The 16413-nt window shown below is 50.5% G+C and overlaps 1 protein-coding gene and 1 long non-coding RNA gene across 8 annotated transcripts in view; both read left to right on the top strand.

Moving 5' to 3' along the window:
- MROH7 (maestro heat like repeat family member 7) overlaps positions 1–13268 on the top strand; it is a 53668-nt gene extending 40400 nt beyond the window's left edge. For 4 of the 7 annotated variants that reach the window (XM_024989290.2, XM_024989266.2, XM_024989285.2 and 1 more), the window contains 8 exons: positions 745–859; positions 4226–4366; positions 5048–5227; positions 6103–6258; positions 6565–6687; positions 10315–10417; positions 12333–12395; positions 12935–13260. In XM_024989290.2, the coding sequence (XP_024845058.1) occupies positions 745–859; positions 4226–4366; positions 5048–5227; positions 6103–6258; positions 6565–6687; positions 10315–10417; positions 12333–12395; positions 12935–13179 (1126 nt within the window). In that variant the 3' untranslated portion in view covers positions 13180–13260. 7 annotated transcript variants of the gene reach the window in all.
- On the top strand, positions 7632–8345 carry LOC132344905 (uncharacterized). The gene is made up of 2 exons (XR_009493977.1): positions 7632–7930; positions 8037–8345. It is a non-coding gene; the product is annotated as an uncharacterized lncRNA (long non-coding RNA).
- Positions 13269–16413: the final 3145 nt, after the last annotated feature.

Here is a 16413-nt window from a genome sequence, read left to right as displayed (position 1 = left end):
TGACTAACAGCATAGTGCAGACTTGAGGGCGAATCATCCACAGGGCTTGTTAAAACACTGATGGCTGGGCCCCGCTTATAGAGTTTCTAATTCAGTTAGTCTGAGATGGGGGCTTGAGAATGTGCATTTTTTTTTTTTAACAAGTTCCCTGATGATGCTGATACTGCTGATCCAGGGGCCACACTTGGAACATCACTGGCTTAGTAGAATGAACTAGGCAGCTGGAGTAGGGACCCCGGGGTTGGGGTGCCAGCTCTACAACTTTCCAGCTCTATGACCTTGGGCAATTCACACTTAAAGCCTCTGTTTCCTCATCTATGAAATGGATTAACAACAGTAACCTGCCTCAAAGGGTAATGGTGAGGATCAAATGCAGTAAGGACTTGAAAGCGTCTGGCTTGCTGCCTGGCGCCCAGCCAGTGGGTCCTCACGTTCTTTCCTTCCTGTCTTTTCCTCCTGGAGTGGTCCTGCACATTCAGGGGTCGTAGGCCTGTCTTTCTTACTGATTTTCTCTGTGGTCTTGGGCAAGTCACTTTCCCACTCTGCATGTCAGTTTTCCCACCTGTAAAATGAAGCAATGTGATCAAATGGCCTCTGAGATCCTGTTCAGGTGGAAAACCCTGGGGATGTGGGAACACAAGGGACTGGGGCTTGCCCAGAGTTTTGAGTGTGGGGGCCAGACCCCCATGCAGCAGGTCCCCTTGGGGCTGGAGCGCCTGAGGGCACTGCTTCCCTCACCCCCAGGGCCATGGTGCACTACTCCTGTCAGGAGCTGTGCCGCATCCTCTACCTGCTCATCCCGCTCCTGGAGCGAGGCGACGAGAAGCACAAGATCACCGCCACCGCCTTCTTCGTGGAGGTACCAAGCGGGTGCCCAGAGCAGGGCAGGGGCTACCCGGGCCTTCCCAGGAGCATAGGCCTCAATTCCCATTGCTGGTCATTTCTCTTGTGTGATAAGTACTTAATACTTTAGAGTCTTTCCTGAACATGATTTTTCTTGAGTAAAAAGATCTCGTGGGTCTTCTCCCTCTTCCTTCCTATCTCTCCTCTTCTTTCCATCCCTCCACCCCGTGTCAGTTTTCCCAGACTCCCCTAGTACCCCGGGCAACCACCATCCTTTGCCATGTACCAGATACCAGATTGGAGACACAAATATAAACTTGGTTCTGCCCTGCTCTCAGGAGTTCTTGGTGTGGGAGGGGAGACAGAGGACATCCTAGTTATATCACAGGGTACCAGAGAGTGACTTGTGCTAATGGGGGCAATTCAGGCTGTGGTGGGTGAGCAAAAGTCTTGGGTGTATTGGGTGGGGAAACATCAGGGAGGCTTCCTGGAGGAAGTGACATCTAAGCTGAGTGAGTGTATGGTGGTAGTGTATAGAGCAGGTACTGGAGAGAGTTGAGTCAGGACAAGGTTGGTAGTATCAGCCCAGAAGGGAAGACTTGCCAATAATAATGGCCAACAATTTTATTGAGCGCTGACTACCTTTCAGGTGTATTCTTAGAGCTTTACACATACTGATTCATCTAATTCTCACAATAATCCTATGATGCACATATTATTCCAACCCCTACTGTAGAGAAGGAAACCAAGGCACAGATTTAAGCAACTTTCCCAAGGCCACACACCTTGGTAAGTGGCAGATCCAGGATTCAAAGCCAGACATCTGGGCTCTAAAATACACACTCACTCTTTAGCTGTGTGTGTGTGCTTGTGTTTATGGATGTAATAAATATATATATATCATAAAAGTTATCATGTTGACCATTTTTAAGTGTACAGCTCACTGGCTGTACATTCAGTGTGATGTGCATTCACACTTTTGTGCAACTGTCACCACCATCCATCTTCAGAAGTTTTCATCTTCCTTCCCAACCTGAAATTCTCTACCTATTAAACACCAACTCTCCTTCCCTAGTCCTCTCAGACCCTGAGCCCACCGTTCTACTTTGTTTCTATGAATTTTCCTGTTCTAGGTTTTATACGAACGGAACCACCAATATTTGTCCTTTGGTGTCCTGCTTATTTCACTTCATATAATGTTTTCAAGGCTCATCCATGTTGTAACACAGGTCAGAATTTCATTATTTTTTAAGTCTGAATAATATTCCATTGTATGTACATACCACATTTTGGTTCTCCAGTCACTAGTCGATGACACTTGGAAAACCCACTTGCTTAACCACCACCCTGTCCTCCTCCTGTGATGTTCTAGCTGGCACACAGTGGGTCTGGGCTATCACCAGGGTCTGTGCAGTGGGGCTCAGAGGCTCACTGTCTGCTCAGACAGTGGAAGGTTAAGGACGGCTTCCTGGATGAGGTGCCATTTGAACTGGGCCTTGAGTAAAGGCAGCCAGGTGGACAGGGGCAGCGTGGCAATTCCAGCACTGCCTCCCCAGTGGACTGTGAGCCTGGGGAACAGGAGCCACATCATGTTTGCCTGGCATCCCTAGACCCAGCCCCAAGAAGGCCTCTAAGAAGAGGCGATCAGATGGGTGAGTGGGTACCCAGGTAAGCACTTTGCCTGGCTCTGCAGGTACCAGCAGAATGTGTCACCTCAGGAGGACATGCATGTGTCTTGGGGTTGGGAGTCCAGGTTACAGTCTCAGCTCTGCCGGGATCCCCGTGACCCTGGTGAGGAGCTGGGAAAGTATTATTTCTTGAGGGTGTGCCATGTGCTGAACACCATGCTGACCTCTTACGTATATGACCCCACTCATCTGCACAGCAGCCCTACAAAGCAGGAATTGTGATACTCATGTGTTGGTGAGATAAGGGGCAGTTTTCGAGGTCACACAGCTCAAGCTGTCCAGAGAGATTCAGACCAGCTCTGCCCACCTGGCTCCTCTTCCCTGGTTAGCCTTGTGGGAGAGGCGTTACCATAAGGTCAGGGACTGTAGGCTTAATCTTTTCCAGCACTCCCCTGGAGCCCTGAGCAGTGGCCCTCCCTCCCTGGGACAGGGGTCCTCACCCAGCTTCAAGTCCTTCTCTCTCTCCTCAGAAGTGGTGGCCCAACATGTTCACAGTGGTGCTTTGATGCTGCTCAGATGTCCTTTCCTGGATCCCCTAGACCCCCATGCTGTGCCTGAGGGGGTACTTGCCTCTCCCAGTGGTGGGTGGAGTCCTCAAGGGAGCTGTGTGACCTTCGGCAAGTTGCTGAAACTGTCTGTGCCTTTCTTTCTTCATTTACAATACAAGGATAATGAATTGCCCACCTCATAGGGTTTTGATGAGGAGTAAGTGAGTTCATGAAAAGTGCCAGCGCAGGAAGCACTCCCCAAGTCAGCTCTGTTGCTGTTACGATTGTCACATTTTTGTGTCTCTAGTCACAGCCAGAACCTGGTGCAGAGCAGCTGAGTGTAGTTTTATGGACGGGTGGAGGGCGGGTGGTAGGTGGAGCCCCACCTTTCCTGCCTTCCCCACCCCCACCCCATCAGCTGTCCTGTCTGCTCTCTCCAGCTTTCTCTTCATCATAGACACGTGGTCTCAATAGTCACAGTAGATGCAGGGCCAGGGAACAGATGGGAGAAGTGCTTATGAAGATGACTAGGCAGGAGTTGAAGACTGATTGGGTGCTGGAGGTGGCAGGGGAGAGGGAGAGGAAGGAGATGGGGATGATGCCTGGTTTGGGGCTGGGACAAAGTGGGGCTGATGGTACTAACCTTGCAATAGTGGGTACTAGAGGAGGACAATTCCAAGAAGGAAAGGAACCATTTCTTGGTTGTGAACTCATGCAACCAGGGTTCCCTGAGCACACACTCTATCCCAGAGCTTGTGTCAGTAACTGGTGCCCAAGGAGAAAGGCTCAGTTTGTGTCTTCACAGAAGCTCCAGGGGGATAGGATACAGGAGGCAGGTGCATAAGCACGTCGGGGCAATAAGGTTTCTGTGTTCAGGGTCCCCAGGGGTGCAGAGAAGGGGGCAGTCAGCCTAGGTGAGGCCTGGGGACTCTCAAACATGGCTCAGGGGGCTGACTTTTGGCTGGAGCTGTGCGTGGTGAGATGGGGCTAGAGTGGAGGTGAGAGGCCTGGCAGAAGAGCATCCCTGCCCACACAGAAGGGACAAAACAGCCTGGGTCATTCCATGAATGATGGGAAGCTTGGTTAGAAGCTTGTTGGTGGTAAGAATACAGACTAGAGGGTGGATAGGTGTGAATGAGGCCCCAGAGGCAAATGGGCCCTGAGGGTACTCCTTGCGCCGAGGAGTAATTCTCTTTATTCCCTCAGCTCCTCCGGATGGAGCAGGTACGGCGGATCCCTGAGGAGTACTCTCTGGGGCGGATGGCAGAAGGCCTGAGCCACCGGGACCCCATCATGAAGGTGCTGTCCATCCGAGGCCTGGTCATCCTGGCTCAAAGGACTGAAAAGGTGAGTGGAAGGCAGGGGAGAGCCCACGCAGCCAAGGCCCCGACAAGAGGAAGGATGGAGCTTGGCCATTCGCAACTCTCCAATGCTGGTGACTGGAATCAGAGCTCATTTCTTTCTCTGTCTTAATTATCCCATCTGTAAAATGGATATCCCTTAATAATTCCCTATATGCTTTATTTTTTGAAAAGTACTTCCCGAATTCAGATTTTTCTCAATGACCCTAAGAGCAGTATGTTTAGGAGGGGCTGGGGATAGCAGTAATTATTCCTAATTTAGAGATTAGGAAGCTGAGTCACAGGTTGTTGTTTCATTAGCCTTTTAAAAAGAGCTGTGTTTTTCTCTACTAAGCACTGTCGTTACAGCTTATGATTTAGAGGGACAAAGGGACAGGACATAGACTCCGAAAACTAACAACACAGGGTATCATCTATAGATAGTGCCAAGAAGTGGGGAGACAGCAAAAGCCCTCAGGGTTGCAGGCTAGGAAGGAGTCAGTGAGGCCAGAGAGGGCTTTGGAGACAAAGAAGTTTGAGTGAGGGCGTACCAGGCAGGCGGGATAACATAAGCAAAAGCCTGGAGGTAGGACTTGCTTGACCAAGTTCATCTCTGTGACTCAGAGGCTGGGCCCCTCACCTGTTAGATCAGATAGGAGCCCCCATCCCAAATACTCCTTTTCTGCAGGCTGCCAAGGTGCAGGCCCTCCTGCCCTCCATGGTGAAGGGTCTGAAGAGTGTGGATGGGCTGCTGGTGGTGGAGGCAGTCCACAACCTCAAGACCATTTTCAAGGGGCAGGATCGGAAGCTGATGGACAACTCAGTCTATGTGGAGATACTGCAGATTCTGCTGCCACACTTCAGTGATGTAAGGAATTCCGTGAGGGTGGAAGGATGGGGGTGTAACACCTGGAGGGCAGTTCTTTACTACTCTGGGGGTCGTAATAGCTCCCACGGCCCGTTGGGACCTGAGCAGGGCTGAGTCAGCCCAGGGGAAGGGGCGCTCGTCCCAACTGGTCCAAATTCTTTGTAATTGGTTTGCACAGAGAAAGTTCCTTCTCTAATTGGTTCTCATAGAGGGAGGTTTTTTTGTGTGCTCCTTACCCCAGAGACTTGCCTGTCTGTGATTGGTCCATCTAGAGGAGTCACAATTTTTTTCCTTTTAACTTTTTTTTTTTTTGTAATAGGAGTATAGCCAATTAACAATGTTGTGATAGCTTCAGGTGGACCACAAAGGGACTCAGTCATACACACACATGTATCTGTTCTCCTTCAAACTCCCCTCCCATCCAGGCTGCCGCATAACATTGAGCAGAGTTCTCTTAGCTATACAGTAGGTCCTTGTTGGTTATCCCTTTTAAATACAGCAGTATGTACCTGCCAATCCCAAACTCCCTAACTCTCCCTTCCCCCATTCTTCCCCTAAGTGGGGGGTCACAATTCTTTGATTGGTCTCAGCAAAGGGGAGCATTTTTCTACTTGGCACAAAGGCACCTTTTAGGACAGTGGGGTCCCTGCTGGGAAGAGTGGGCAGAGCTCCTGACCCAGGCTCTGTTGAGGGGGAAGCCAGCCCCAGATCACCCCCATCAGGTGGCCTTCAGTGTTCTTCGTCTCTGTGGGTCTTGTGCTCGGAGGGGCCCTCAGAATGAGTGGGAAGAAGGCCATGAGCCTCTACGTGGGGCACAGAGGTGCAGGCAGACTCCCGGAGGATGGAGCTCGCCTGAGCCTCTGGATCTGCCCCAGTCACGAGAGGACGTGCGCACCTCCTGCATCAACCTGTACGGCAAGGTAGTTCAGAAGCTGCGGTCGCCCCGCACCCCGGCTGTGGAGGAGCAGCTGATCAGCACCTTGGTGCCCCTGCTGCTGACCATGCAAGAGGGCAATGCCAAGGTGAGCCAGGTGAGTGTGCATAGCCCTGAGTCCTGAGGGTGCAGCCCGCTTTACAGAACCCAGCCTGGAATCACAGACAATCCTAGGCACACACACACAGACAATCACAGGCAACCAAGTCTGGCCAAGCCTGTTTTCAAAAGGTACTCATGCCAGTATTTCTTTTCAAAACACCCAACTTTCCTTGTATGTTTCAAATATTGATAGGAATTGTTTTCCCAAAATCCAGTTTCATACTTTTTTTTTTTTTCCGGAGCATAGTTCAACTCTTCTGGAATTGCATAGCTCTGGTATTCTCTTCCTATTGGCCCCCAGAAATGTGTGAAGACCCTGTTCCGCTGTTCTTGCTTCATGGCTTGGGAATTGCCAAAAAAAGCTTACAGCCGGAAGCCCTGGGACAACCAGCAGCAGACGGTGGCCAAAATTTGCAAGTACCTCGTGAGTGCTTCTAAGACTACAGTGGGTTCTTATGAGCGTGTTGGAGGTGGCCAGTTCTTTCCTTGTCTCTTCCTCCTTTTTACACGAGCATCCTTACTGACAATTCCATTACCATCTACAAGCTGTTGGCTCCTGGAAGTTCATCTTTGCCTTGACTTCTCTCCCCACTTCTGGTGTTCCTTCTCCAAGGCTTACTGGACATCTCTCCCAATGACTGTGTGTGTGCTATGCTAAGTCGCTTCAGTCCTGTCCTACTCTTTGCAACCCCATGGATGGTAGCCCACCTGGCTCCTCTGTCCATGGAATTCTCCAGGCAAGAATATTGGAGTGGGTTGCTATTCCCTTCTCCAGGGCATCTTCCCAACCCCAGGGATCAAACTCATGTCTCTTATGTCTCCTGCTTTGCAATGCAGGTTCCTTACCACTAGGGCCACCTGGGAAGCCCTCCCCTGCCCACAATGACTACACACAACTAAACTCAGCATATCTCTTCTGAATTAAGGCCTTCCCAACGTCAGTTCTCTCTCCTTCTAAATCTCTGAAGCTGAAACCTAAAACCATCCAAGGCTTCTTGATCCCCCTCACCTTCACTTTGATCAATCTTAAATATCCTAAATAACTCTGAATCTGTTTTTTCCTCCCCTTCCCATTATTATTCCCTTAGTTCAGGTCATAAATGTTTCTCAGATGGGTCCAGCCATCCAGTGAGTCCCCCAGTCTTGAATCTCAGCCCCTCTAATCCATTCCCCACTCAGGCTACCAGAATGATCTGGTTAAAACCCGAGTCTGTCTATATCATATCCCTGCCTGAGGGACTCTACCGGCTCCCTCTTCTACAACAGTAATTTCCAGCATGTATTCGCTGTGATGGCAGTCCTACAAGAAATGCCCCACAGGAGAGAAAAGATCCAAGACAAGTAAGTTTGGGAAAAACTATATCATTATCTTCCTCTCGGAGATTTGCAGTGTCACCAGCACCTTACAACTCTGAAATGCTCTGTGCTGAGGAAATTTCCTGGTTGATTCATGGTTTCCCCAAATTATTAAGCCACAGAACCCCCTGTCCAGGTAACACCTGAGAACATTCTGCGGTAGGAGAGAGCCCTACACACAGTGACACGCTACACTGCATGATGCAGCCGGGTTCCTTCACGTACCATTTCGGACGCTTTGCCATCTAGGCCCATCTACCTTTCCTGTAGTCACCGGCTGTGTTCCCCGGGATGCAGGCTCTGAGGCAGAGGTTAGCATGCAGGAGGTTTATTAGGGAGCACCCTGGGGCCAGCTGCTGTGGAAGGGAGGGCAGGGAGTGGAAGTGGCGGAGGGGTCAAGCTGCAGTGTGGTTTCAGGGAAGGTCTCAGCCAGCATGATGCGGAGATTCTTCACACGGGGGCTGGCGGTCAGGTCTCCACACCGACTGAGTGGTCTGTCAGTTTCTGGTTCTGCCCCTTGAAGAAGGTCTTGAGGCTGTGGTTTGCCTTGTCATCAGTTGCCAGCTGGCCTGGGAAGGGACGTGACCGGGCCAGCAGTTCTCTTCCACCAAGGCAATCTGTACTTGGGGGAATAAATCCTTCACACCCTAAGGGAGGTCTGGGTGGGGCATGCAGCATCCTCATTCCCCCACCAACCTAACAAATAAACAAAATAACACATTGTTATTTTGCAGTAATAATCATTATCAATAGTGCTCAAAGCCTCTGCAGTCCAGTGCTTAATATTGTTACCTCCTTTTACAGAGGGAAAAAGAGGCCTGGAGGAAGTGTTTGGCCAGTGCTGCTAATTCAAATACTAACCATGACCAGTGACTGGGAAGATAAGTGATGTAGGGGTGGTAGGGCCATGGCAACCTGGAGGGGCCAGGCTCTTTGAAAGCACGAATGGAGAGCTCCAGCCACCATGCAGCCAACTCTCACCAGGGCCTTCAGTTTCACAAGAAAAGCTAGATTTTTATAAGACTTTAATTAACAATCAATTTAGTTAAAACACAGGCCTCTACCCTGCCAGCCATTTGTGGCCTGTGGGCTGCCAGCTTGTGACCTCTGTATTAGACCCTCTAGATTCTCAGTCTCTTCTTTGCTCTCCAAGCATCAACAGTTCTGCTCATATGAAGGTCAACCTCTAGCCTTAGCTTTAGGGAGGGGTCAGTAACCTAGTCATTTATACATTTATCCATCCAATACTTTCTGGGCACCTATACCATGCAAAGCTCCATCCAGGGTGCTGAGGACTCTGAGCTGAGTGAGAAGGTCCCTTCTTTTGGGGGAACTAGAGATCCAGTGGGGGAGACAGGTATAAGTCATTATAAGTCCAGTGTCATAGGTGCCATGACAAAGGCTGTGCAACATGCTGCAGGGATGTCTTCAGGGAGGAGACGGTTTCTGAGCTGAGCCTCAAAGAATGAGAGGGGACTCATCAGGAAGGAAAGAAGGAAAGGGACTCCAATAAGGAGCAATGGCTTGTGTCCGGCACGGACTTGGGCAGAGTTGTGCCTCGACCTGGGATTGGAGCATGCATAGTGTGCATGGAGGCAGTGGTAGAGAAAGACCTAAGGCTGAGAAAGAACATGATCATGAACACTTTGCACATTAAGCCCAGGAGTTTACTCCCTGACATTGTTATTGCTTGTTGTTCAGTCGCTCAGTTGTGCCTGACTCTTTGCGACCCCATGGACTGCAGCATGCCAGGCTTCCCTGTCCTTCACTATCTCCTGGAGTCTGCTCAAACTCATGTCCATATAGTCGATGATGCCATCCAACCATCTCTTCTTCTGTCATCCGTTTCTCCTCCTGCCCTCAATCTTTCCCAATATCGGGGTCTTTTTCAATGAGCTGGCTCTTTGCATCAGGTGGCCAAAGTATTGGAGCTTCAGCTTCAGCATCAGTCCTTCAAATTAATGTTCAGGGTTGATTTCCTTTAGGGCTGACTGGTTGGATTTCCTTGCTGTCCAAGGGACTCTCAAGGGTCTTCTCCAGCACCACAGTTACTCCCTGACATGCAGATTGTCAATAGGAGAGTGATCAGACCAGACCTCCCTTTATCTCCCTCAACAGTCTCTTAGCAGATTGCCTGCCCCCTGGTTTCTACTTGATCAAACCCAACTGAACACCGCCGTCAGACTATTTTGCCTAAAACATTACTTTGTCATTGCCCTATTAAGAATGGATGCTGGCTTCTTATTTTTTAATGCATAAGGAAGCCCTATTTCTGTCTGTATTTGAAGGACTTTTAAGACCCTCCTAAGTCTGTAGTTTATTCCCACTGCTTTGTAACTTGAATCCTTCACCCTAGTTAGACCCGTCTCCTTAGTCATGTCCCTCACATGCCATATCCATTCTCAGCTCTGGCTGGACTTGCATTTTAGAACTTGCCTTCTGGCCTGGAGCAGGTGGGTGGATTAGAAAAGGAGACACCCAAGGCAGGAAGATCATTAACATGATTGTTGCAGTCAGCTAAGAGAACATGAAGTCTGGCTTCTGGAAGAGTCCAGAATGGGTAGCAGAGTTATGTAGGAGGCAAAGGGCCAGGGCTCAGCTGCCTGACTGGGTCCTGGTTCCTGGCTTTGGGAGGGGTAGATGGGAGGTTATTCCCTCTGAGGGCCCAGCATTCTCTGGTTTCTCTTTGTCCCAGGTGGACACCCATCGAGACAGCGCCTTCACGTTCCTCAGTCAGGGCTTGGAGTATGCCAAGAGTCCTCGGGCCTCCCTCCGGAAGTCATCAGTCATGTTCATAGGTAACCTGCCCTGGCAGACCTAGTTCTGCTGCTTCCTCCCCTTGGAAGGAAACAGTGGCCCTTCTGGCCCAGGGTGGATGCCTCCCTTTGTATGCAAGGCTTGGCCAGCACACAGCTTTGATATAAATTAGCAAGGTCTCCCTTCTTCTGAGATCACTGCTTGGGAAGTGGACCAAGGTCATAACCTTGGCATCTGTAGGCAGTAGAATCGCTGCTTCACCTACCCCACCTCCCGCCCCCAATACAGCAAGGTCCAGGCACAGCAGGAGCCTGCCCTGCAGCAGGAAGCACCAGTCTGCACAGGGGGAAGCGAACTAGGATCTCAGCTCCATAATCCCCTTTCTGTGTGATGCCAACTGAGCCTCCTCTGTAAGATCTATAAGGCGATTGGCGAGATAGGGATCAACTCCTGCTTTGTGGCCTGGATGAGAATTTTTTAAAATGTGAAGACTGGCAGATAAAGGTTCTCCCCCAGTGACAGTCACCTTCCTCCTTCTTCCCACAACCCCAACCTCTGTCTTTCTGGGGAAAAAACCAAGTAGGTTCCCTTCACTCAGAATCCTCCACAGGATACTTCTGTTAGTATGCTGTCTCCTCTCAGCCACTCCCCTTCCCTCCCCCAAACAGCCACATATCCTTCAAGGGTCTGCAGGAGACTCTACTGCAGAGAGGCTTGGAGAGGCCCCCACCTTGTACCTTTGCCCAATTCATGTGCAATTTTTCATTCGTCCTGTCATCCATGCCTGTATCCATTGGCTTCTGCCTCACACACTGATTGAGCCTCTGCTCTGTGTCAGGCACTGCACTTAGTCTAGAGAAACAAAGAAATTTTCAGGAGGTGATGCCGATGGTCAGGACTGGGGATATGTGGGGGCAGCTGTTAACATGGTCAGTTCTGGGACAGATAAGCAATGCCCAGGCTGGAGGGGGCATCCTTTGGGCTGTGGGGACATGCTCAGGGGGAGCTCCTCAAACAGAGTAATGTATTTCCTAAATTCTGGCTTCTCTAAATCTTGTTCCAAACTACTCACTTCCAAGAATGTTGGTGTTTTGATTCCTAACCTCTTGCGGGTTACAGATCTTTTGTGAGACCCTATAGAAATTTAGGAACACTTGCCCTAGAAATATGCACATATACATGCCCTTGAGCAAGTGTCTCAAAGGCCCTCAGACTATCTTTCCCGCTCTCCCATCCCTAGCAGATCTAAGCTGAAGAAACCCCACGTCTGGCAGGAGATGTTCATGAATCACAAGTAAAACACATCACAGTGTGTACACAGGTGGAGACAGAGACTCTGGGAGCCTAAAGAGGCATTTATAACTAGCTTGGGGCAAGGTAGGGAAAAATTTCCTAGAGGAGCAGCCACGTTAAATTGAATATTCAAGGACAAATAGGAATTAGTAAGGTACAAAGTATGGGAGGGGCCTTCTGAGAGGTAGGGCACATTCAAGGATCTGCAGGTACTTCAGGAGCCACTGCAGCAGGGGAGGGCTGAGCTATGTTGCCGAGGAACTGAGTTTCAGCCTCTCCAGGGACCCCACCAACCACCTGAGAGGAAGGTATGCAAGGCACTTGGTACCCTCCTGTTACTGCTCCTTGGAGAGGGGGCACCGAGGCAGCACCTCCCTGAGTCTTGGATGAGAACACTACAGACCAGCCTGGGGAAGGGATCTCCTAGGACCACCTCTCAGAGTCAGCTTCGGCCCTGCTCCTGTCTCTGTCCTGTTGCCCTCTCTGCCCACTGGATCTTCCACCCATCCCAGGACCCCTCTCAAGAAATCTGACCCAGGGTCAAGACGAAGTTCTCTGTGTCCTCGTTTGTGGGACCAGGAGAGCTTTTCCGAGGAGGTCTGGTCTGAGGGGGGCGGTCAGAATCAGGAGATGGACCCACTCACATCTTGGATTATGCTCAAGGGTCCCTGGTCCCCTGTATGGAGAGCAGCATGACAGAAGATCGTATGAATGAAGTTAAAGCTGGTGAGTCCTGTCCTGCACTGGCGAGATTTGCAGAGCCAGTGTGGGAATGAGTAGGCTCGAAGCAGGGAATGGGAGAGGGGAGGGTTACACATGACCCAATGCCAGGGGCTTCAGCTCAGTCCAGCTGTGCTAGCACTGACCCAGGTGAGTACATATTAGCTACTGTGGAGTCGCTAAGACATAGAACACACAGTCCACCTGCTAGGGGAGCTTATAATCCAGGAAACCAGACTCAGAAAACAAGATCAAAAACCATTTAGTGCAGAGCAAGTAGTTCACACTCTTAAGGGGGCATGTTAATTTCATAACTGGGAAAGCTGATGGGAGCATGAAGGAAGGCTTGGGCAGTCCAAGAAGACTTTCTGGAGAAGGCAGGTTTTGATCCAAGCTTTGAAAGACACGCACAATTTGAAGAGCTGGGAGATGAGGGGATGCTGAGCAGATTACCCAAGCTAAGATATGAAGTGAGAAGGATGAGGTGTGAGACTCAGGTGGGGACCTAGACTTAACAAGTGACCTCTCTCCTCCCCATAACTCAGCTCTGGAAAACTTGAGACACGACCCAGAAGCATCGGTGTGCATCTGTGCTGCCCAGGCCCAGGACAACATCCTGGCCAGCTGCTGGCGAAACTCCTGGCCACTGCCGCACGGGGACTCATGGGTGTGTGACCCGGCCACCACGCACCGCTGGAGCCCTAGCTGTGAGAACTTGCCCACTTCCCACCAGCAGCGCTCCTGGATCATGCAGGTGCTGGGCTCCTGGAAGATATCTTTGAAGCAGTGATGTTCCTGAGCCCCCAGCCCTCCTTGGAGGTGGCCATGGCCCCAGCCACACTCACTATAAATGCCACATAGCTTGCCTCTCCCCATGGAGTTTTTCCTGTGAGATGAGCAAGTTCTTTATTATTGATTCAGTCAACATTCATAGATGCCCGTAGGCTGTCTTATAAATGGGGAAGCTGAGGCCCAGAGAGGTGGAATGGCTTGTTTAAGGTAAGTTTGCCAGATGTCTCAGCTTCCCCTCCCTTACAGGGAGGGAATAAGAACAAAAGGAGATGATGATTTGGTTAGGCTTTGGAGAAGGAAAAGAAGAGACCCCCCCATCCCCACCCCATGATATGCATATCCCAGAATCCTGATCTCTGAGCCCCACCCTCGAGTCTTTGCCCAGAGATTGGCCACCACTCATTCGGGCAACATTTACTGAACACCTAACCTGGACCAGGCCTGCTCTGAGTGCCAGAGATACAGACATGAATGAGACCCAGCCCCAGGCCCCGGGCATTTGATAGTCTGATGCAGTGGTTCTCAACTGGCGGTGATTTGGACAGGTCTGAAGATATTCTTGGTTGTTTCCACTTGGGGAGGGGGCTGTTATCATCAGTGGGTAGAGGCCAATGATGCTGCTAAACATTCCACAGTGCACACGACAGTCCCACAGCAAAGACACACTCATCCTAAATTGTCAAAAGTGCTGAGGCTGATAAACTTTGGCCTCATGGAAGTATTAGAGATGTAAAACACCAACAGCCCAGCAGGTCAATGCTGTGCTGAACAGTGGTGTGGGGACTGTGAAGTCCAGAGGCTAACTGCAGGTGGGAGATCAGGGAAGGATTCCCAGAAAAGAGACACCCCCTCCAGTGGGTTTGGAAAGATGCCTACACATCAGGCATGTATGGAGAAGAGCAGGGCACATGAGACCAAGAATCAATGGCAGATCTGAAGGTGCTCTGGAGCTCAGAGTGGGAGGGGAGAGGAGGACAAGGGCTGGGTTAGTATGGCCTTGGAACCTGTGTTAAGGAGACGACTTCAGAGAGCCTGGGAAGGTGTGGTGGGAAGGGGCGAGGCAAAGGGGGAGATGCAGGAGGATGTCTGCTTTAGAGAGCTTCCTCCTTTGCACACACAGGCGCTGCTGTGGGGATGGCAGTAGCCGTTCTGGGCAGGAACCTATCACTCCACAGTCACATTAAGTTTATGCATGCCCATGACTCAGCACTTCCACCGTGGGCACACATCTCAGGGAATCTTCCCACAGGTCCATAAGGCGAGATGTATGGGGAAGTCTCTCTTAGTGTTATTTGTGATGCCTGGGACAGGAGGCAGCCTGGGGTTCCACCCTGAGGGGATGGATGGGCACTGTGGAGTCCCACGCAGCAGTTCGAAGCAGTAAGGGTACATGTAGCACCATGGATAGGACCTAAAACCTAGTGCTAAGGGGGTAAAAAAAACAACATATAAAATGCATGTACAAAAGAAGTTACATTTGCAAAGGACACTTGCAAACTGAAAAATGCACATTAAAACACATTAGAGTGATAGGAGGAGGAAAGGAGGAAGGCTCAGAGGAATAAATGAAAAAAAGGAGAGGAAGAAAGCTCATGCAGGAGCGGAGGGGAGGTGCTGGGTGGGGGATGGAAAAGAACACGGACAAGGACGTCTGGCGGGGGGCTTCGAGGTCTGGCAGGGGCCTGGGCTACAATGCAGGATGGACAGTATGACTGGACCTGTGGGAGATTGGGGAAGAATTTTCAGAATCTGGTGGTTGACAGCAAGGACAGAGAGACCTCAGGATGGTGCCCAGATTTCAGGGCAGATGACCAGGCCAATGATGTCCCCCACTGAGTGGTCCTCAGGACCAGGAGCAGGTTTGGGGAGGGATGAGCTCATTCTGGACATGGTGAACTTGAGGCGCTTGTCTGCCATGATAGTGGAGATATCTCCTAGGTACTGGCTGCACACCATGGAGCTCAGCAGAGGGATCCAAGATGTAAACAGATTTGGGATATTCATCTGTGCACAGGTGTGAGCTAAGATTCCCTGGGTGCGTGTGCAGAGCAGGAAGAGACATAAGTCTGTAAGATGACCACACAATCATCTTCCAACAAATGTAGGCCAAGGCCATCAGGATCCTGGGCCTGAGATAGAATAAGAAATGTGTGTGGTCCTTTTGCGTAACCTTGTCCATTGCCAAGAATGTTCATGAGCATTGCCCCGTTTGAATCTCATGGTAGCCATACGGAGTCATGGGAAAGACAGGCTGGCTTTATTATCCATGTGCTACAGATGAGGACAGGGCTCAAAGATGGGTGGTTCTTGTCTAATGTCACGCCAGGAAGCAATTAGAAGTGTGGATCCCAAAGGCCTCCCAACTCCCATGCCTGAGCCCTTTCCACCCAGAGACACTGCTACTTTCACTAGACACAGCCCAGGTCTGGGTGGCCTTGACAAAGAAGAGCTGCCATGTTTTAGGTCTGGGTGGTTTCGAAACACAGAGACGCCTGGCAGGCTCAGTTATTGGCAACGGCCCCCAAACAGCCTCGAGTTGGAAGGGTCAAAGAGCACTTCCCTTCTCTGAACCTTCCCTATCATCACCTGCAAAACTAGTTCTTATGGGATTTCATAGGAATCACACTTTTAAAATGGAAGCAAAATGACTTTGCAGGCTCTGTATTCAAGAAGAGAAGAAATGAAGAGGAGAATAATACAGGAATCATTAGGGACTAGGCTGGAGGAGGAAGTGTGGAAAAGGAGATTTAGATTTGGAAGAAGAGAGCATACGGACCAGGTGTTCCCCTGGGCACAGGTGACACAGAAGGTAAATGACACAGTCCTGGCCCTGAAGGGCTCATGGCCCCTCCAAGTGTCATCCTGAGCCCTGCTGTCTGTCTCATTCGTCAAATAACGAGCAAGCCTGCTAGCTCTGCTTCTGGGCTTCAGATCTCTCTTCTCCCTTGGCTTCTCACCAGCATCCTCCTCGTCAATTTCTTAACCCAGCATCTCCTATCAATCCTTCACCTGGCAACCCAGGCCTTCCTAGGACAAATTTTCCCTTATGTCTGTCAGTATCTCACCGTCCTCTGCAGCAACCTTTCACCCTTTGATCTATGACCCCCACCTACTTTACCGACCTTCCTTTTAACTCAGCATGCAGGCTGTTACCCACCCCCATGTCTCTGCACGGGGACTTCCATTGCCTAAAATGCCCAACTTCCCTCCAGCCCCTATCCATCTGCAGAGA

Source organism: Bos taurus, chromosome 3 (genome assembly GCF_002263795.3).
Source record: "Bos taurus isolate L1 Dominette 01449 registration number 42190680 breed Hereford chromosome 3, ARS-UCD2.0, whole genome shotgun sequence".
Classification (NCBI taxonomy): domain Eukaryota; kingdom Metazoa; phylum Chordata; class Mammalia; order Artiodactyla; family Bovidae; genus Bos; species Bos taurus.
The sequence above is the reverse complement of the archived record's forward strand: the minus strand, read 5'-3'. Positions and strand labels throughout refer to the sequence as shown.